At 44.5% G+C, this 23,599-nt stretch overlaps 1 protein-coding gene across 2 annotated transcripts in view; it reads right to left on the bottom strand.

Annotated features, from left to right (window-relative positions):
* Positions 1-23,599, bottom strand: part of LOC126426928 (uncharacterized) — a 167,414-nt gene that overhangs the window by 80,098 nt on the left and 63,717 nt on the right. For both annotated transcript variants that reach the window (XM_050089035.1, XM_050089036.1), the window contains exon 3: positions 6,808-6,966. In XM_050089035.1, coding sequence (XP_049944992.1) covers positions 6,808-6,966 — 159 coding nt within the window. The remainder of the gene's footprint in view (positions 1-6,807; positions 6,967-23,599) is intronic.

The raw sequence follows: 23,599 nt of genomic DNA, 5'->3' as shown, positions 1-23,599 counted from the left end.
AGTGTGCTAACCACTGCGCCACCTCGCTCGGTGCCCACCAAAAGAAACTCAATGACAGCTCTGCTCTTACAGACGCCGTTTTGAATGTTACATATACTGCTGCCACCCACCGAAACTTCATGAAACCGTAGGGACTGAAGAGGGAATATTCCGTGACAAATTCGGCATTTTTTCAATCGGAACTGACCGTAAAAAATAGAATCCATTACGTACAGAACGCCCCTCGCATAAGCTGTCTTTCCAGTTGAAGTAATCAGTGACTCTCATACGATCTTTTTGAATTTATTTACGCTCCTTGCCATTATTAAACTGATAGCGTTCATTTAACGAATCTATTTAACAAGCCAGGTGGTCATATACTGCACGAGCTACACACTAGTGCGTACTCTCCCAGGATCATTTTGCCTTCAGCAAACGTGTTGATTCACTCATTTATTGAGCACAAGATTACTAGCAGGGATTTTGTACGAGTCTTTCAGGTTGTAGGAGGTAAGTTTACATCAGGATATTCGCAGCAGGTTATCGTCACTGAGTTTCAATTCACAGTTATTCTATTATTCAACATTCTCAATCTTAGCGTGGAGAAGTACTGAAGCCAGAAGCCAACGTAAGAAGGGCCGTATCTATGGCCGGGGAGGGGGGAACTGGGTTATTTGTCCAGGACGGCAATTTCAAGGGGCGCCAAATTCATATTATTGAAGAAAAAAACTTGTTTTACAAAGCGACAGCCCACGTATCGATAATTCATATGATGCTGAAACATATCCCTATTTATTTTCGAACATTCTAAGTTCATTTCTGAACCTATCATAAGTTGACTCAACGCGTGCATACAGTACGTGATGTCTCTGCTAGGGGAATCCCCGTCGCATCCAGAAGTTAATAACTTTCCCGCAGACAAAGGGGGATGGTGCTGTATGAGCCGATCCCAATAAATGAGAACGGGTGAATACCACTCGCTGTTTTTTTATGTGGTTGATTAGGTGTGCGAATGATAAGCCTTATTTTAACTTTTAGCGAAGTCCATAGATTCAGACAACCAGAGTGGAAATAAGCGACTAACAGCAACTTCAGGTAATGAAAATTACATATTATTTCCCCAATGTATGCAAGAAAATGAAATTCTGAGAGGAAATGTTTGTTAGATTGTTACACTACTAACGGCCAGCCGTACAGTCTGCGGTTAGCAGCAGCTTGATTCTATTCTCGGAATAGCGCGGAAAATGCTTTTCACGCACATGTAAAAAACGCTAACCGGAGAATGGACGCGGGATAACTAAACAGGATACTGGCTGGGTTAGTGAAGTCAACTGGAGAACAATTTTTTAAAATGGCAGGAATAGTTACAGAATTAGTGATGATAAGATTGCTTGTTAGAACGAGTAAGGAGAAAAAACGAGAACATCACACAAATTAGATGGAAGAATACGACGATCTCAAATGTATACAAAAATTTCGTACTACTACTACTTCTTGATCTCATGCTTGAGAAATTGGAGCTTATGAACGAAAAGTGAAACTCCTAACATAAAATTTTTGCTTGTAGTAAGCCTAATAGGCATTTGATGTGCGTACTTTGTGAGTTATATTCTGTCGTGTTATTTATATAAATAAGGTAGATAAACATAACCATTTGTGACAAAACAGTGTCGACTATTTGGCGAGTGTTACAACTGCTGCAATATTAAAAAGACGTGTTTCGTTTTATCTAGCAGACAGTGACAAAATAGACATAATCAAATCGAGAAACCCCGCCAGTCTTGAGTACTACTCGTATTAACAGCTTTTTCAGTGTTAGGCAACACCATTTTAATTTTTCATGTAGCAAAACGTTTCACGAACTTTGATGACGTAACACACACATCAAAAAAAGTTTTGCATCACCCCGGTTCCCAGTACTCCTGAAGATAGACGTTGACTGACTGTTCACAGATGTCACTAAACCCTCCAAAAGATGTAAACAACCATGCATGAGCAACGCCTATTAGACGGAAGGGGTCCGATAGTCGATAAGTTACAGCCATTCGCCATTCCACCAGGAAGGAGGTTAACGGCTCGTGTTGTCTGTAGTTCTACCATGCCTAGACGGCCAATACCGCGGTTAGATCGCGTCCGCATTGTTACTTTGTGCCAGGAAGGCAAGTGTCCAGGCGTCTCGGAATGAACTAAAGTGATGTTGTTCGGACATGAAGGATGTACAGACGAACTGTCGATGACATGCCTCGCTCAGGCCGCCCAAGGGCTGCTACTGCAGTGGATGACCGCTACCTTCGGATTATGGCTCGTTGGAAAGCAACGCCACCATGTTGAATAATGCCCTTCGTGCAGCCACACGACGTCGTGTTACGACTCAAACTGTGCGCAACAGGCTGCATGATGCGCAACTTCAGTCCCGACGTCCATGGCGAGGTCCATCTTTGCAACCACAACACCATGCAGCGCAATACAGATGGGCCCAACAACTTGCCGAATGGACCGCTCAGGATTGGCATCATGCTCTCTTCACCGATGGGTGTCGCATATGCCTTCAACCAGACAATCATCGGAGACGTGTTTGGAGGCAACCCGGTAAGGCTGAATGCTTTAGACACACTGTCCGGCGAGTGCAGCAAGGTGGAGGTTCCCTGCTGTTTTGGCGTGGCATTATGTGGGGCCGACGTACGCCGCTGGTGGTCATGGAATGCGCCCTAACGGCTGTACAATACTTGAATACCCTTCTCCGACCGATAGCGCAACCAAATCCGTAGCATATTGGCGAGGCATTCGTCTTCATGGACGTCAATTCGCGCCCCCGTCGTGCACATCTTGTGAATGACTTCCTTCGAACCGAAAGACCGCTAAGGTCGCAGGTTCGAATCCTGCCTCGGGCATGGATGTTTGTGATGTCCTTAGGTTAGTTAGGTTTAACTAGTTCTAAGATCTAGGGGACTAATGACCTCAGAAGTTGAGTCCCATAGTGCTCAGAGCCATTTGAACCATTTTTGAATGACTTCCTTCACGATAACGACATCGCGCGACTAGAGTGGCCAGACATGAACCCTATCGAACATGCCTGGGATAGAGTGAAAAGTGCTGTTTATGAACGAAGAGACACGCCCACCACTCTGAGGGATTTACGCCGAATCACCGTTGAGGAGTGGGACAATCTGGACCAATATTGCCTTTATAAACTTGTGGATAGTGTGCCACGAAGAATACAGGAATGCATCAATGCAAGAGGATATGTGCACCACAGTAAAAATTGCTGTTTTGAAAAGCACCACAGCGCATAGTGTAAAGCAGCCGCCCTCCATTGCTGGCGGTGGCGCCGCTGTGACAATCGCAACTTTGGTGTCTCCCTCTGGTGGGAAAGGGGAAAGGTAGCCTGTTCACGTGCATTTAAGGGGCGCTATGAGCTCGGAAGGGAGTCAGTCAGTCAGTCTGAGACAGTTGGTCAGCCAGGGCAGTCTGTCAGTCTGGGCGAGTCTGGTCAGTTGGTCAGACAAGTTAGTTTGGGCCTGTCTCTCGTCCGCGTTGATGAGGGGGGTTAGTGTCTGTCTGTCGTCCGGAGTGCTAGTATGCGTCAGGCCGCCAGCCTGCTCGAGTTTGTTCAGGTAATGGGCATTGGCGGTTGGATCGATCGGTTGGTCGGTCGCGCACTGAGACACGAGGTGACTACTGGTACGCTTTGAGCGTCGGCGCATGTGAGGTCGCCACGTGAGTCGAGTGGTCCGCGGCGTGTAGCGAGGGGTAGTGAGTTCGCGGTTCACACGAGAGCAACAGGAGTCAACCCACGACATCGGTCTGGCCGGGGCGAGCTGCGACGCCGTGAGACGGGAGATCGGCGCATCTTCCTGCGTCCGTTGAAGCGGCTGGCAGCGGACGGTTCGGGAGAGCGTTTTGGGGTGCTGTGCCAGGTCTTGGCCAGAAATCGCAGTTATTAGAAGTTAAGTGATTGGTGATATGTTGTTTCAGTTACTTGTTAAATTCTACTTGTGTTCTTGGTCAGTCTCTCGTCCGCAGCTCGCTCGTCTGTCTCTCGTCCGCATTTGTTACGCAGTTAGAGTCTGTCTGACTGTCAGTCTGCCGTACGTTAATAGCTGCCTGTGTCATGTTTGTCAGATTCGGTGTTAACCAATTTATTGCTTAAAGGCCGAATTCTTGAAATCTGTTTTTATCTTGCCTATCATCTTGCGAGGTGGTGTAAGTGTAATGTAGAGCATGTTGTACATTTTATGTAGTTCTGCATTTTATGGGTTTTATTTAAATAGTCATTTTAGGTTATACCATTTCCATCCCCCTTACGGAGTGCATAGTTTACGTGTTTGTGTGAGTTGTTAAAAAATTTTAGTTTAAAGTAATCTGGTGTGTTGCAGATTTGCACCAGTGTACTCTTTCAGAGGTTGTTGTGAGCGGTCATGACTACGGCCGTGTTGAAAGGGAGCAGGCAAGCTTCTCAGCCCGAAGGCTCATACTGTTAATATTGTTCTTTCTGCCTCTAAATAAAATTGTAACTTGATATTGCGAAGCTGCTTTCTGATTATAATTTTAAATCTGTTTTGAAAAAAAGCCTTTAGGAATAAAATTCACATTTGTCAAAAGTATTTTCATTTTTCATCAGTTACTTCCTGGCAACTACTTCCACGCTCACCTAGTGTGACTAAATGTATTAATGTTCTTGATGAATCGCTAGTAAATAATGTAAATTCTATAAGAAAATATTTTGAAAGTTAAATTTTACGGTTCATTGCTGGTAGCAGAGCGTGGTTACGATCCACGGACCTCTAGGTTATGGGCCCAGCACGCTTCCACAGCATGCATCAATGCAAGTGGACATGCTGCTGGGTATCGGTGTGTACAGCAATCTGGACCGCCACCTCCGAAGGTCTCGCAGTATGGTGGTACAACATGCAATGTGTGGCTTTCATGAGCAATAAAAACGACGGGAATGATGTTTACGTTGATCTGTATTCCAATTTTCTGTACAGGTTCCGGAAATCTGCGAACCGAGGTGATGCAATTTTTTTTATATGTGTAGATTCTTTCTCAGAAAGGAAAGCACGCCGTGAAAGCTGTAGCGAGATAAGAGAGAGAAATGCTGGGACCTAAGGATTGATGAAATGTGTAGTGTCTTGCTTCTCTCTTGTCTTTATTGCGATGAAGTTGTGGCACTGCATTGTGGCACACTTCAGACCAAATAAGGTGTTTTACATCTCGCCGAATATATATGTTTTATATATCATACTCTTCAGAAAGATGTGCGCTATTTTTGAAAATTCGATTTTTTTAAATTTCTGGCGGTCTATCTCAAACTCTCGAGGGGGAGGGTGGGGAGCGGGAAGTCGCCAATATCACGTCTTTGCTCTGGTCTCAAACTATCGTAGATCCGGGGCTGAAGGTAAGTCTGACCTGTATTAGCGTCTTCTTGACATGACGTCAGGTAACGTTAAATTAAATCTTTTGTGGGTAAATGTTCATACATTACAAGTGGACAATTTAATGAAATGAGGGCCGTTTTCAGTAGGTAGTATAAAACGTTACAAATCACTTGGTACGAGGGGTAGCAACAGCTGTAATCATGCATTTCGAACGATGAAAACGGCAGGGGATGAGTGAAAATGGTTTACTAATCGCGACTAGTTTCATGACATTACAGTGTTGTCTTCAGGTAACAAATTGTTGACATTCTACTAAAAAAAGTCCTTAAAATCTTCGTATGGGTGAAGAAAAGAAGTCTTCAGACTTTCTGAACAAGATTTTGCACAATTGTCAAGAAAAACACGACCAGTGGTATTGTAGAAAGGCGTTTCCTAGACATACGTGATACGTATTCTCAGGAAAAGCGGCCATCTCGGAGGCAGGTCTTTCTACGGTTGATTTCGGCACACCAACACAAGACTCAGAGCACATTTATTACTTTATCAAGTTTTTTTCCGTAATAAATCGCGTTCAGAAACAACAGCACCATAAATTCAGTTATAGAAGGAGAAATGACTTACACTACCCACCACTAATCCATACTGTACTACAGAAAGGAATTAGGTCTTTGACGTCATAGCCAGTAATGTAAAGAATTTTATACTAAATAAAATTAACATCAAACGCTGTCTGAAATCGTATCTGCTTGAGTTGTTAATAATCCTTGTTTGCGTGTGTGTGTGTGTGTGTGTGTGTGTGTGTGTGTGTGTGTGTGTGTGTGTGTGTGTGTGTGTGTGTGTGCGGGGGCACGTGCGTGTTGTTTTAGAGAGATGGTGGGAGATGGACAATACAAAAAAAGTGTATTGAGACAGTTAAGAAGACAACCGCACAAATGGTCAGCAAGTTGTCCTGTTTCTCGGCGAGAACATGCATTACAGCTGCAAAAGTGACTCTCTCCACATCGTAGCGAGAGGTCGAAATTACAGTGCGCAGACCATGAAAGTAATTAAACTAAACTCTCACGAAAGGAGTTTTGTTACATTCCATGCAAGAAAGTATCCGTAAACTTCAGCTGGTGCGAGTAATGTGTTTTTCTCTGTTCATATCTCATCTCTAGTTCAAACTGACATCGTTTTCCTTACACATTAGCGTCTGCCTCCAGTTTCAGTTTTAGGATCTGATAATTTGCAGGAGAGGTGCTTAACACGAGAAAGGCGTCAAACTGATTAATTTCGAACATATTCCTTTTCTTATTGCCGTTCCTCAAAGTCATCGTAAACGAGTTTCACAAAGCATGACATTAAATAAAACTATATGGAGCTGTTCTAGATGTTCCGGTACGAATAGCAGCCTTCTAAGTATCACTTTAATGGATATTTTGCATGCAGTTTGTCATGATTGGATACTTGCCGGAGGCACGGGCTTCTTGTTGATGCCCATGGGGTACCAGATGTACTCAAAGACGGCCGGGAAGTTGGTCAGCAAGTAGTCGAATGGCTTGGTGAAGGTCAGGTCGTAAAATTTAAGCCATCCACCAGTACTGCCCCACTTGTAAACGGTGATCTCCATCTGCAACGACACCACAGAAAATCATCAGAGAACTCTTCACGAAAACATTCTCAGTGCAGCTCACTTGCAGACAATTTTAGAGGAAATTAAATGGGATCAACTGCAAACATTTTCAGCTCTTTCGAAAGCACGCCAGATTACGTACAGGGAGAAAGCAAATAGTAGGTTTAAAGAAATTGTTGTATCAATCTCTAAGGGAAGAGAAAAGATTTCCATTTCGATTATACTTTCTTAAACCAAGACACGGAAAGGTGTCTACTATTTTGCAGCTTCCGTTGTCTGCAGACATTCATCAGAAAGGAGATATGTAACAGATAATTCTCAGATATCCAGACTAATTTGGAAGGAAAACGTATTTCACTCTGTAAAGGAATACTTGTGAATCATTCAAAGCCTTTCGTCAGCTGACTTGAACATTCGTTTGCTGCTGAAGAGAAAAATCTATTGACATCGAACTGCACTAGAAGGTGACTGATAGGGTTGCTTCACCGTGGTAAATACCTACGAGAAAGGGTAACAGACTGCTTCCTCGTGTTATATTAAGACCCACAAACGGTATTCATTGGGTCCAACAGATATGTGTCAACTGGTATACAGAGCGAAGCTAAGACAGAAACTTTATTTAAGTGAAATAAAATAGAGGAACTAAAGTTAAGCAATATTGCACTATAGTAAAATAAATGTCGTGTGAATAGGGCCTCCCGTCGGGTAGACCGTTCGCCGGGTACAACTCTTTCAATTTGATGCCACTTCGGTGACTTGCGCATCGATGGGGAAGAAATGATTATGGTTAGCACAACACAAGAACCACCCCCTGAGCTGAGAAAATCTCCGACCCTACTGGGAATCGAACCCAGGCCTTTAGGATTGACATTTTGTCACGCTGACCACTCAGTTACTGGGGGCGGACTGTAGTGTAGTAATACGAAATTGAGCAATAGTGTGCAATAACGATACCAGCATGATCTGCATTACAGACAAATATATCAATTTTGAGAATTCGTGTGTGAAAAAGTTTGCTTTGGGATTGAAAGTGTTCTCCAGACAAAATATTTAACTTACCATTAAAACATTCTCATGATCAGAATAAACAGAACACCTCGAACGATTAGAGAAAGGACATTCACATTCACAGTGAAACGCCCCCTCAGAAAAATTATTGAATTACTGTGCTGATAAACCTCTTACATTATTTGATTTTCAAACAGCTGAGCAAAACTGAACGTACTCAGACATTTCGCTCTTTACCTATTCTGATCAACACTAAACTGACACATAATATTTTTAGCGCAACGCAATCTGAATTTCAATAATCCCTACAAAAGAATGGCCCTTACTAACATTAACCTATACCTTTCACAAATCACTTACCTCACAAAAATCTTCGTTACTCGAACTACTGCAATACAGCGAGCGCTACTACTGCCAGCTAAATAAAAGATTCAAACTACTGAAGGCACTAACTACTGATAGGCATAGTTAGCAAATGAAAGATTTTGATAGAGAACAAACAATTTATTTACCTTAATAGTATTCAAAAGTCATTATATATATAGCAGTTCATGACATCCATTCTTACAAATGTACTGTTTCTGATGGACGCACGTCCAGATCATCCGCTCTCAAAAATCCGCCATCTCACTTCCCCACATCCACCACAGCTTGCGGCTCACCTCCAACTGCGCAACGCTAAGCGCTGTTAACAGCCAACTGCCCAACACTACAATAGCGACTATTGCAACAATGCCGACCAGCCTCAGACTGCACGCAGCACAGTCAGTGATTTTCATACAGAGCGCTACGTGGCGTTACCAATATAAAAACCTAAACAGCCTACTTACAACAGGACATGTACATTAATTAATATGTCCTTCATAAATGATAAACACTCCAGTCACCTCGGTTCAGCATGCATCCTGTTGCCTAGTAGCCACAGGGACTGCGATGGGCCTGATTCCTTCTTCCATGTGTGATGGCATCGACACGCTTAACCCGCGAATGGCTTCCTGTGGTATAGGTATCATGCTGCATTCACCTGGTTCCAAAGTTCATCTGTGGTGGTTGGCATTGGTTCATAGCACTGCCACCAAAAAGGCACGTGTTCGTGCAGCAGCTTGCGGTCGTGCATTGTCATGCTGGAAAGCAGCATCTGGGGTGTTGTGCACGAAGGGTATGGCTACAGGCCGCGGGATGTCATTCACGTAGGTCACACTGGCCACAGTGCCCTTGACACACTCCTGTCTCTGCGTCTAATCAGACTTCTCTATATGACCCTAATCTGTGGCGAAAAGGTATTTACTCCACAGAATAATATAAAACCGAGAGAAGTAGATGAAGTTATAACCAAATCGCCACTACTCAGTACTTTAGAAATGACGATTAGACACAAAGTTTGGTTAATTTTATATGTTTTTGTTACGTAAACTAATTTTTAATAAACAGTAGTTAGTGGAAAATTCGGAAAAAAGGTTTTCAAAGTATGTCATTAATGAAAATAAGCAACGGTCGTCAATTCCTCACCACAACACGAATAATTAAATAGAAACTGAACTTTATACACGTGAGCAGTCTTGGGTAAGAATCAATTACAGTACGATTGTCTGTTGGCTGTGGATAGAAACTTTTGTTACGTTACTCACCGTAATACTGACTGTTGTAATTGTAGCAAGCAGGAAGATTGGGTGAATTTACTCATTGGTAAGGACTGTTGTAAATTGTGCCACAAGGTATAAATTAGAAACTACGCTTTGACAGTGAAATTGAGTGTCCAAATTAAGTAAAGTTTTACTAGAAATTTTTGATTATGAAAGTTATTCTATTTTCAGCAAATGAATTAATAATGGCTTTTACATCATTCTGTTTCTGACATTAGTCATACTACAGCCAAAGATTTCATTATTACATAATTGTCCAAAAGTTTTGATAATCTAATAAATTATGTTAACTTCGTTTTCAGTTCATTTTCTGACTATCTCGGTTCGTACAAAGGGATACGATGGGTACTATGATACTTGGATAACGACGTATGAAAATTATTTATATGACAATATGCACGAAAACACTGTTATTTAAGCAATAAAATTTCAAGTCCGCTGGTCAGCCTGTTACACTTCTAGTTATAAAAAGTCTAGGTCTACTTCACTTTATGATGCCGTTGGTTTGTCGAGCGGCTTCATTCAGCGGTAAAATAGGGCACAGGTTGATCTTCTTGCCACACCATAGCCAATAACAAGGGCCCACAGTTCTCTTGATGTTATGGGAATTACTCTTGCTGCATTTGTGCTGTGCCCAATAAATGCCATACACGTAGCTTGCCCATATTAAACATCCGCCAAAACAACCATTTCAGTTTTCACTGCTCCGCACTTGGGAAACAGACTTTTTGCCTCCGCGCTTTTGCACAGCCACACCGGCGAATACACACAACCGACGACACCGATCGTCTCCTCGCAACTCCCGACTTCTGCTTCTTTTTGGCGCGCTCGCTCGCCCAGCGATAATGCATTTACAGTTTATTACGCTCTTTGACAGTAGCTTTTCCCTGACTAGGCCAGCGTGTATATTTACAAAATGTTAACATTCCATGCGTATTGTGTTTCTTAAATAACAAGAGCATTTGCAACTTGACAACATATTTACAAGAATAATATGCAGCACAACTAATAATACATCGGAAAACACGTAGAAAACGTATGACCACACAGAGAGTTGTGGTGTTATACCCCGGACATGCACAAAATGTGGCTTGTGGTTGTACCCAACAGCACTCCACACCATAAGGCCTCGAACTGGGGCTGTATGCCTCGTGCGAATGCAGTCACTGTGACGCCGCTGTGGTGTGGTGTGGTGTGGTGAACCAAAATGAGGGCATCGTTTTCAAACAAACAGAACCTGCATTCGGCGGAAAACACTATATGATGCTATTCCTGTCCGCAGTGGCGTCTTCCCATGCACCATTGCTGTCTAGCATGTTTATACACGTTCGTCAATGGCAGGTGGAGAAGTGGACGACGCGCAAGTGTAACCCGTGCCGTAACAAAACAAACGGCGACGGACTGTCACCCCTGACAGTGTACGGTGTGTTACACTGTTCCACTGTTGCGGCACAGCCGAAGAGCACACAGATCTGTCCTGGAATGCCATTTGGATGACGCGTCTATCTTCTCAGGGAGTTGGCTGGATTGTGTGACCTGGCCCATCTCGTCGTGGTCTGCACACACCCGTTGCACTGCCGACACACTTGGTCCCACAAGAGCAGCAATTTCCCAGATGGACGCATCACATTCTCTCGTGCCAGTAATACACCCTTTTTCAAACTCGCTCATTTGACGGTGCACTACGCGCATAAGCCTCTTAGCCATCCTGCACGTCTGTTCGAGTCGCACTGACCCATTATCTTCGGTTTGCAGCGACAACGAGAGCCACAGGCGCATGTTACCGGTAGGTGGTGTTGCGCCGTGATGTCGATGTTGACCTCGAACCCCCGGGCCGACATTGTTCAAATGCTTACCACTTCTGCAAAAAAAATGGTTCAAATGCCTCTGAGCACCATGGGACTTAACATCTTAGGTCATCAGTCCCCTAGAACTTAGAACTACTTAGACCTAACTAACCCAAGGACATCACACACATCCATACCCGAGGCAGGATTCGAACCTGCAACCGTAGCGGTCGCGCGGTTCCAGACTGTAGCGCCTAGAACCGCTCAGCCACACCGACCAGCCCACTTCTGCAGAACGTACTAATGTACATGTGCTGTGAAAATGAAACGTTGTATCTCCAGTCGTTTAAGGCATTCTGTTTTATTTCTGGACATGGATGTAAATTATGTTGCTCATGTAACGTTTCTGTCTCGTTTAATTTTAAATACGTTTTCTCCTTTCCTAGATATCTTATTTTTTGTTTTCTTCGAAATACTTCGTATTTTATTGTTACAGGACTTTTATATCGTCTTGGAAATACATACACTTCACTGGTTACAGATTGCATTGTTAAGTACACTACTGGCCATTAAAATTGCTACAGCACGAAAATGATGTGCTACAGACGCGAAATTTAACCGACAAGAAGAAGATGCTGTGATAGGCAAATGATTAGCTTTTCAAAGCATTTACACAAGGTTGCGCCGGTGGCGACACCTACAACGTGCTGACATGAGGAAAGTTTCCAACCGATTTCTCATACGCAAACAGCAGCTGACCGGCGTTGCCTGGTGAAACGTTGTTGTGATGCCTCGTGTAAGGAGGAGAAATGCGTACCATGACGTTTCCGACTTTTATAAAGGTCGGATTGTAGCCTATCGGGATTACGATTTATCGTATCGCGACATTGCTGCTCGTGTTGGTCGAGATCCAATGACTGTTAGCAGAATATGGAATCAGTGGATTCAGGGGGGTAATACGCAACGCCGTGGTGGATCCCAACGGCCTCGTATCACTAGCAGTCGAGATGACAGGCATCTTATCCGCACGGCTGTAACGGATCGTGCAGCCTCGTCTTGATCCCCGAGTCTACTGATAGGGACATTTGCAAGACAACAACCATCTGAACGAACAGTTCGATGACGTTTGCAGCAGCACGGACTATCAGCTCGGAGACCGTGCCTGCGGTTACCCTTGGGGCTGCATCACAGACAGGAGCGCTTGTTGTACGCAACGACGAACCTGGGTGCACGAATGGCAAAACGTCATTTCTTCGGATGAATCCAGGTTCTGTTTACAGCATCATGATGGTCGCATCCGTGTTTGGCGACATCGCGGTGAACGCACATTGGAAGCGTGTATTCGTTATCGCCATACTGGAATATCACCCGGCGTGATGGTATGGGGTCCCATTGGTTACACGTCTCGGTCACCTCTTGTTCGCATTGACGGCACTTTGAACAGTGGACGTTACATTTCAGATGTGTTTCGACCCGTTGCTCTACCCTTTGTTCGATCCCAGCGATACCCTACATTTCAGCAGGATAATACACGACCGCACGTTGCAGGTAATGTACGGGCCTTTCTGGATACAGAAAATGTTCGACTGCTGCCCTGGCCAGCACATTCTCCAGATCTTTCACCAATTGAAAACGTCTGGTCAATGGTGGCCGAGGAACTGGCTCGTCAGAATACGTCAGTCACTACTCTTGGTGAACTGTGGTATCGTGTTGAAGCTGCATGGGCAGCTGTACCTGTACACGCCATCCAAGCTCTGTTTGACTCAATGACCAGGCGTATCATGGCCGATATTGCGGCCAGAGGTGGTTGTTCTGGGTACTGATTTCTCAGGATCTATGCACCCAAATTGCGTGAAAATGTAATCAAATGTCAGTTCTAGTGTAATATATTTGTCCAATGAATTCCCGTTTATCATCTGCATTTCTTTTTGGTGTAGCAATTTTAATGGCCAGTAGTGTAATATTGTAGCCCTTAGTGTTCGCTGATGTTAAGTACAACATTGTCAAAGTTTTTCCTGTACTCTTCTACCACTTGCTTGCCAGGATTAGTAAGGGCATCTGTTGATGAATGTTAATAGTTTAGGTACACTGTTGCCTATGCAGGATTTGACTGTGTAACAGAATGGATTATGTTTCTAATATGTTGTAACTGTATACTGTATATGTGTCCAACATTTTAAAAATATTTCTCCAATTTGTCAGTTCCTTTTCGGCAAGTCCTCTTGTGGAACTCTACTTCTGCTTGTGTGTGTGTCACGCTACACCTAAGTAAACGTGGGCGCTTTTGCGTAGGGGAGCAGTCCACATTCAGGACCAGGTACGTACAGCTGCCATTCCTCAGACAGTGACGAGTGTAGCTGACGGCAGTGTGGGGGAGGCTTGGCTCGGATGACGACATCATGTATCTCCCCATCAACAAAGCCAAATCGCTTTCCCGAAAACAGGCTTGTCAGACAGCTTCTACGCCAACAGGTACACACATTGTGTGATCAAATGTATCCGGACACTCCCAAAAACGTACGCTTTTCATATTAGGTGCATTGTGCTACCAACTACTGCCACGTACTCCACAACAGCGACCTGAGTAGTCATTACACATCCTGAGGGAGCGGAATAGGGCGCTCTGCGGAACTCGCAGACTTCGAGCGTGGTCAGGTTATTGGGTATCACTTGTGTCATACAACTATATGGGAGATTTCCACACTCCTAAACGTCCCTAGGTGCACTGTTTCCGGTGTGATAGTGAAGTGGAAACGTGAAGGGACACGTACAGCACAAAACCGTACATGCCGAACTCATGTGTTCACTGACAGAGACCGCCGACAGTTTAAGAGGGTCGTAATGTGTAATAGGCAGACATCTATCCAGGCCATCACACAGGAACTGCAAACTGCATCAGTATCCACTAAAAGTATTATGACAGTTAACCAAGAGGTGAGAAAACGGATTTCATGGTCGAGTGGCTGCTCATAAGCAACAAATCACGCTGGTAAATGCCAAACGACGCCTTGCTTGGTGTAAGGACCATAAACATTGCACCATTGAACAGTGGAAAAACGTCGTGTGTAGTGATGAATCGCGGCACACAATGTGGCGATCCGACGGCGGGGTCTGAGTACAGTGAATGCCCGCCGAACATCATCTGCCAGCGTGTGTAGTTCCAACAGTGAAATTGGGGTGCGATGGTGTTACTGTGTGGTCGTGTTAATCACGGTGGGTGCTCGCACCCCTTGTTGTTTTACGTGGCACTATGACAGTACAGGCCAGCATTCATGTTTTAAGCACCTTCTTGTATCCCACTGTTGAAGAGCAATTCGGGGATGGCGATCTCATCTTTTAACACGATCCAGCACCTCTTCATAATGCACGGCCTGTGGCGGAATGGTTACACGACAATAACATCCCTGTAATGGACTGGCCTGCACAGCGTCCTGACCTGAATCCCACAGAACACCTTTGGATGTTTCGGAACGCCAACTTCGTGCCCAGTCCTCACCGACCGCCATCGATACCTCTATCAGTGCAGCACTCCGTGATGAATGAGCTGCTATTCCCCAAAAAACCTTCCAGCACCTGTTTGAACGTACGCTTGCGAGAGTGGAAGCTGTCATCAAGGCTAAGGGTGGGCCAACACCATATTGAATTCCAGTATTACTGATGTAGGGCGCCACAAATTTGTACGTCATTTTGCCGGCCGAAGTGGCCGTGCGGTTCCAGGCGCAGCAGTCTGGAACCGCGGGGCCGCTACGGTCGCAGGTTCGAATCCTGCCTCGGGTATGGATGTGTGTGATGTCCTTGGGTTGGTTGGGTCTAAGTAGTTCTAAGTTCTAGGGGACTGATGACCTAAGATGTTAAGTCCCATGGTGCTCAGAGCCATTTGAACCATTATGTGCATGTGGCCCCCCTTGCATTTTCTGCAAGAAGATCAACTAATCTATCCTTCCTCCTCCTATTCAGGTGCAGGCCATGGCTAGTGTGACCCCACCTCCCAATTGCATCAACAGGCACAGCACAGATATGAGATTCATTCTGGCAGCAGTAAACCCCCCCCCCCCCCACCAAGCTCTCTGTTAACACGGTTGACAACCGTATTAACCCAGGGTTGGTCATGGCGGTGCAAAACATCCACAAACCCCACACAAGTGTGAGCTGTTGCTGCTCCTATTACATCCATCTCACATCTAATATTACAGCCTGAATTGCTAGCCCGGCTGTTACCTGCTCCTCCTACTATAAGAACATGGTGCTCACCATCAAAATCTTAGCACATGTTCCCTAAGTTTTCTGTAACCTGGATAAGCTTAGCAGTAGGTTTCACAATGCTTGTGGCCTGGTACTCTGACTCCTAGGCTACAGTGTAGCAACCGGCCTACACCTCTCCCATGACTGCTACCCAGCAGCAGGACTCTTCTCTTTCTGCTTGACTTTACACCCGACCTAGCATTACATTTGTTAGTAGTCCGCTGCACCCTGCTTTGCTCATAAACTGTTTTAGGCTCTTTTACTTCAGGTAACAAATCAAACTGATTGCTCATTGGGATCTGAAAAGTGATTTTTGAGGTTTTCTCCTTCTGACTACGACTTGTTACTTGTTCCCAACTCCCATTGTCTCTTTCCCCTTCAGCCTGTCTAATTCGAAGTACACTATTTCTAGTTCTACCCGCAGGGCACAAATCTTTTTTCCCTGTTCCACGATTTTCTTGTCACGGCTACGTCAGCTACAACTCCATTGGCGAGCCTCATCCTGTCACTATAACAGATTCCCCGCTACAATCACCTACGTAAACCTACTGACAAACAGTCGGATCCCTGATTCACAGAATCAGTGATATATTTCGTTCCAAAGACGAATAAACAAGATATTAAGAAGGTGATCATAATGTTTTCGCTCATCAGTGCACACTGTTTTACATGTGGCGTGCTTGTCTAGTGTGAAAATTAGTAACCACTCTGCCATGTCCGTGCAGTAACCTCTGTGCGTGTGCACCATGCGATTGCTTTGTTGCTGAGTTACTACTGTTGTCAGAATGTCTGTTTGATTTGGTATGATGGTGCACTCCGATCCCAGCCATCTATTTGTCGCCAGTGCGCCTGCCGTGTGACGGGTGTGGGAGGAGATCTACCAGCCTGCCACCTGGTGCTAGCCAGTGCAGCCACTAACACATCTAGATCAAGGACGTCGAGCGAGCAGCAAACGACATAATGCATTTACCCCTCTGATGGAGGATACATGTAATCCACCACATCATCCATTGATTCCTGGACCCCTTAATACAGCTTTTACCACATGCCACTATATTCTGAAGATACCAGCGTAGTGAAATATTGACCTATAGAGCGTCATGAACATGTATTGATATTAAAAGGGAATTTACAATTTTGGGAATTTGTGGTGAGGTCTTATGGGACCAAACTGCTGAGGTCATCGGTCCCTAAGCCTACACACTACTCAATCTAGCTTAAACTAACCTACGCTATGGACGACACACACACTCATGCCCGCGGGAGGACTCGAATCTCCAACGGGAGAGCCGCACAGACCGTGACAACACGCCTTAAACCGCGTTGCTACCCCGCGCGGCAGGAATTTATAATTGCTGAAGGTACTGTCGAGCCATATTCTAAATTCATCGCAACTTTTTGCTGGATAATTCCAATCTCTAAAGCTTCTACCCTCTCCATATCACCACGGAGTTAATCCCTGGTGCCTTAACAAATTACCTAACTCTCTAAAGATCGCTCTAGTACCATGGAGTTTATCCCTGAAGCCTTAAAAAATTACTCATCATCCTGTCCCTTCTGTAATCACTGTTTTCCAGATGCCTCTTTCTTCGTCCGTTCTGCAGAGAACGTCCACAATCCTTATCTTATGTCCACCTAATTTTCAAGATTCTTCTTTAGCACCACATCGCAAATGCTTCAGTTATCTTCTGTTAGAGTCCTCCCTGGGGACTGTGTGTGTGTATGTGTGTTTGTGTGTTGTCTTTAGCGTAAGTTAGTTTAAGTAGTGTGTAAGTCTAGGGACTGATGGCTTCAGCAGTTTGGTCCCATAGGAATTCACACACATTTGAACGTTTATCTTCTGTTCCAGTTTTCCCACTGTCAATGGTTCACTGTCATACAACGTTTTCGGAGATTTTTTCCCGACATTAAGGCTTATGTTTGACACCAGTATACTTCTCCTGGCCAGGAATACCCTCTTCGCCTGTGCCAGTCTGCTTTTTATATTCTTCTTGCTCCATTTGTCATGCGTCTATTTTGCTCATTTTCCTTTACGCTCAATCCATATTCTGCACTCATTGGTCTGCAGCTCGTGGTCTTCTGGCTAGCATTGCTGCCTCAAGGAGTCCCAGGTTCGATTCCTGGCTGGGTTGTGGGATTTTCTTTGCCTGGGGACTGGGTGTTTGTGTTGTCCTCAGCATTACATCATCATCTGTCAAAGTGGCAAGATTGGACTGTGGAAAGATTGGGACTTCGTACAGGCGCTGATAACCGTACCATTGAGCACCCCACAACCAAACAGCATCATTTTCATCTCAGATTGTTCATTTTATTCAACACATCCTGTAGTTTTTTCTCACTTTCATCCAGATAGCAATACCATCAGCGAATCTTATCATTGGTATAATTTCACCATGAAGTTTAATATTACTCTTTAACCTTCCTTTTATTATCTTCATTGCTTCTTCGATGTATAGAATGAACAATAGGGCTGAAAAACTGCACCCCTATCTTAATTCCTTTCTTATCCTATTGTACCCTCGTGGTTTATGTACATATTGGATGTCACTCGTCTTTCCCTGTAGCTTCCTGTTACTTTTCTCTAGACTTCGAACATCTTGCATCATTTCACATAATCGGTTTTCTAGATTGACAAATCCTATGAGCGTTATCTTGATTATACTTCAGTCTTGCTTCCACTATCAAGCCCAAAAGCAGAACTGCCTCTCTGGTGATCTACGTTTCCCAAACCAAAACTGATCGTCATCTAACAGATCGTCAGTTTTCTTTTCCATTCTTTTGCATGTTGTTCATGCCAGCAGGTTGTATGCACAAGATGCATTTCCCTATTCAGATTTCCTAGCTACCCTACCATGTTCAAACTTCCGGCATTCGGCGCTCCGACACGTAGAACGTTATTCTTTCGTTGATTATTCCATCTTTTTCTCATAATCATCTCCCCCTTGACATCCCCTCCTGGATACCTGAACGGGGGACTTCAAATGGCTCTGAGCACTGTGGGACTTCACCTCTGAGTCCCCTAGAACTTAGAACTACTTAAACCTAAGGACATCACACACATCCATGCCCGAGGCAGGATTCGAACCTGCGACCGTAGCGGTCGCTCGGTTCCAGACTGCAGCGCCTAGAACCGTACGGCCAATCCGGCCGGCAGTTCGGTATTAGATTTGAATTTTTTTTTTCCTTGAAATTCGCATTGCACATGAGGAATTCCACGTTGAAAACTTAAGAATTCCTTGGATGTGACGATACAATTGCAGCGCCTTTTTTCGTTAGAACGAATATGGTATCTGTGAGCTGTGGCAATGTGTGGTTGAACCTCTCTACGTAGCGAGTAGAAGAGGAAGTGCTCGTTAACACGGGTAGCACAGGACAGGTGGCGTGCCCGCAAACTACGAGCAGCACTGTTGCTTGAGAAATGAGAACCGTCGTGGTGCGTTTCTGTATAGGACCGTGTACTTGGTGTGCTTACTTTGTGGTTTTGCTAACGGTGTTGTGTCGGAAACATTGATGAGATCCAGTCTCCTGTTATGACTTCTCTCTATCCGTATTGAAATAAGGAGAAGAAGAAAAAAATCTACGTGTTAGTTGCAGCGTACAGACCCAGTTACAGAGAAAATAAAGGAAATATGTTTCAGATATATGAAGAACGGAGCTGAACTTTTTAAATCAGTGACAACAGTTCCTCCAAAAGACAGAGATATGAGTCGAAACTGATCAGTGTGCGGCTCATGATTCGCAGGAGAACTTCTTACAAAAACGAAAATGTTTATCGTCGGTGGTAAACAAGTTGAAATTACGTGACAAAAAGTATAGTGTCTAAAAGCCGGAGTTGTTCCCCGGTTATTTCCTTGTTTGCCGTAATATCTTTTTAAGATATTACTGAAAAGAAAATTGCCAGTAAAGCACTCACAAAAAGGCCAGAATATTGTAAAGGAGAGAAAGTTGTGATGTGCGCCAGTGTTTCTTCAGTCGAGGAAAATATACAGAACAAATCAATGCCGGACGCAGCAATAATTTCAGTGAAAAGAACACACACGTGTAAGAAACTGGAAATTGTGTGATTATGTGAGGATATGGGAACAGAGAATTCCAAAATAACTCTACTGCAAAAGCTGCTCACTTCTTAAAAACATAAGACGAGTGAATGAGACTTGTACAATTTATGTCATTCTAAACTCAGTAAGAAGCATAGCTGACACATGGTAAGTGATAAATAATAGCTCACTTTAGTATGATAATGTATTTGTTATTGACATCCTACTTTTGAAAACTAAGTCGTCCAAAGGATACATATATTGCTTTTATCACGGATTGTTGCCACTTCCTTACGAAATAACTCAGAAATTTACTAAACAGTCTCAAATAGGCAAACGTAATTAATACATATTCATTGGAAGCAACTGGGAATTATTACAAGATAAAAATAAACGCATAGGTATGCTGCTTTTTCACGAAAATAAGTTCCAATAAAAACTGCCGTTCAGTTGAACTTGGCTGAAACTGAACTATTCCGTTAATTTAGGGAAATATAATCCAGACGATTCTAAGGGTAAACTTTCAAATCACGCCTTTCTGCTCCGTAGCTCGAATCAACTTTTCGCAGTGTATGTAAGCCGCAACACAACTTCTCGAGCAACGTGGAACAAGAATTAGTGCATTCTCTTCTGATGACAGTCATCCGAATAAAAAGGTCTGGTGGTGTCTTGGAACTGATGGCATAAAAAATAACGTGTTTTATACCAAATCCAATTGACGAAATCAGAACGTGGTAATTTTCACACACCATTTATGTAATAAAATGCGTAAGAATGAATTTTTGTGATAAAAGAAATATACTCCTTAATGACAAGTGTGTCACTCATAACTTTGTCAAAGAACTGATCGCAAGGATAATTGTCCTGAATTCATGAAATTGAGAATTTGCCACAAATTAACTTGAACTCAGTTGCATCTGACGCCATTTCAACGAAGCAACTTAGATTAGCTTTGCATTGCTCAGTAACTCAGTAGCCAATGGCAAAATATTGTCGAGGGGAAAATAAGCCACAGGATTAGATGGCATCGAGTCAACAAATCTAAACTGCTTAATCGTTACATAAAGGCCTAAAAAAATGTCGAAGTCTTCCTGGAAACTAATCAAAACTACCTGGCAACTGATGTCCGCTGAGGTACGTTAATTAAACCCACATATTTTACATTCAGTTATATAAGATCCGGTTTGTTAACCGTGTTCGTGCATTGAAATTGCCATGGGTTACAAGCGGAGCAGCTAACATCTCGCGGCAGAACCGGTCAACTAGAGGAGCCAACACACTTTCTCTTCTTCTCCCTATGCTCTCTGGCGGCGGAACCGGTCAACTAGAGGAGTCAACACACTTTCTCTTCTTCTCCCTATGCTCTCTCGCGACGGAACCGGTCAACTAGAGGAGTCAACACACTTCCTCTTTTTCTCCCTAAGCTCTCTCGCGGCGGAACCGGTCAACTAGAGGAGTCAACACACTTTCTCTTCTTTTCCCTACGCTCTCTTGTGGCGGAACCAGTCAACTAGAGGAGTCAACACACTTTCTCTTCTTCTCCCTACGCTCTCTTGCGGCGGAACCGGTCAACTAGAGGAGTCAACACACTTTCTCTTCTTCTCCCTATGCTCTCTCGCGGCGGAACCGGTCAACTAGAGGAGTCAACACACTTTCTCTTCTTCTCCCTATGCTCTCTCGCGACGGAACCGGTCAACTAGAGGAGTCAACACACTTTCTCTTCTACTCGCCATGCTCTCTGGTATCCATGACCAGATACGACGCTGCTTGTTTGGAGAGCGCACCGCGGGGCAGTCGTGGGCTGTCGCTTGGAGTTGGCCAGAGCCGTTAAAGACACCATACTTCAGTACAGAGGCGCCACAGTAAGTGCTCAGGCTCTGTACGTGAGTACTGCTTAATGTCGACGCTAGTGTTGGAAACGTCATCACAGACTGAACCGTTTCAGAACCCTAAGTGTTATTAGAATCTTGCAGCATGAGTTCATTATTCTGAAAGGGCATGAATAAAAAAAATATGTTGCGTGCTAGTGTGCTGTGCTTTCAGAATTTCATCGAACGATTATTAAACAATCTGCTTGCAACCTGAAGAAAGAAGAGGTACAAGCTATCAAGAGGCTTAAGGCCAACAGTAGTATATTGTTACTGCCTGCCGATAATGGAAATGCAACCGTCGTAATGAATACCGAAGATTATGAGCTGACGATCCGGGACCTCTTAGGTCCCACGTCGTACCGAAAACTAAGCACATATCCGACACAGCGTATCACATGGAACACGGATCGGTTAATCAAGGCATCTTCTCTGCCGGCGTACATACAGAGGAAGCTGCGCAACACAGAAGTTCTACTGTCTCAGCTGTGTGGATAACTTTCCACTGCCGGCCAGAGTGGCCGAGCGGTTCTAGGCGCTACAGTCTGGAACCGCGCGACCGCTACGGTCGCAGGTTCGAATCCTGCCTCGGGAATGGATGTGGGTGATGTCCTTAGGTTAGTTAGGTTTAAGTAGTTCTAAGTTCTATGGGACTGATGACCTTAGCAGTTAAGTCCCATAGTGCTCAGAGCCATTTGAACCATTTAACTTTCAACTGAGACCTATTGTTAGCGCTCCTGGGTGAGCGACGTATAAACTGGCGAAAAACTTGGCCTCTCTGCTCCAGCCGCAAGTGGTGAAAACTGACAAACATAGTGCTCAGAGCCATTTGAACCATTTAACTTTCAACTGAGACCTATTGTTAGCGCTCCTGGGTGAGCGACGTATAAACTGGCGAAAAACTTGGCCTCTCTGCTCCAGCCGCAAGTGGTGAAGACTGACACATACATAAAGGACTCAGGAAAAAAAAACTAGTTAAACCTAACTAACCTAAGAACATCACACACATCCATGCCCGAGGCAGGATTCGAACCTGCCACCGTAGTGCCTAGAACCGCTCGGCCACACCGGCCGGCGACTCAGGACATTTCATTAAGAAGCTGAAGAAACTAAAACATGCACCGAACGACATCCTGGTCAGATACGATGTTGTTTCTTTGTTTACTATATGGAGCACATCAGTCCCATTTTCACGCAAGACGTCGCCAAGCTCTTTCATGCGTGTCTCACCGCGATCTATTTCACGTGGAATGGCAACCTCTATGAACAGCAGCAACGCGTCGCCGTGGGTAGCCATCTTAGTTCAGTGGTGGCCAGCTTCTTCATGGAACAATTCGAAGCACAGGCACTAGATTGGCGCCTTGTAAAGTGCGGTACAGACACGTAGTTCATACCTTTGATGCGCGGAACCATGGTTACAAACAGCTTCCTAAGACACTTGAACAGCCTCCACGCCAGCATAAAATTTACCAGGGAAGCAGAAAAGGACCAACACCTACAATTTCTAGACGTGCTGGGCACTAGCGACGGTGGAAACGTGGGAGACGAGGTGTATCGAAAACTGACGCTCACGGACCGCTACCTGCACAAACTGTCAAACCACCACCCTAGCCAGAAAAGAGGCATGATAAATACGCCTGTTACTGCCACACATTCCCAGAGTGAGGGACAGTATCGGCCGTATATTGCGCAAACACGGCGTAAAGACTATTTACGTACCGTCAAAGAAGATCAAAGAGTGTCTCAAATCGGCAAAGGAGAAAGGACCCACTTGCAATGTCGGGAATATACCGCATACAGTGAACATGCGGAAAAGTTTATGTCGGAATGAGTGGACGATCAATCAACACCAGGATCACACAACATAAATGACATTGGAGGCTCGGAAAGAAATCGGCCGTGGCAGATCTCGCGCTGTGTGAGACCGACCACGTAGTAAGGTTCGCCGACACGGAAGTTCTGGCTGTAGAGAAGAACTATCACACCCGCTTGTTCATAGAAGCTGTGGAAATACACAAACACGAGAATAGCTTCAGCAAGAAAGA

This window comes from Schistocerca serialis, chromosome 11, assembly GCF_023864345.2.
Source record: "Schistocerca serialis cubense isolate TAMUIC-IGC-003099 chromosome 11, iqSchSeri2.2, whole genome shotgun sequence".
NCBI lineage: Eukaryota > Metazoa > Arthropoda > Insecta > Orthoptera > Acrididae > Schistocerca > Schistocerca serialis.
The sequence above is the reverse complement of the archived record's forward strand: the minus strand, read 5'-3'. Positions and strand labels throughout refer to the sequence as shown.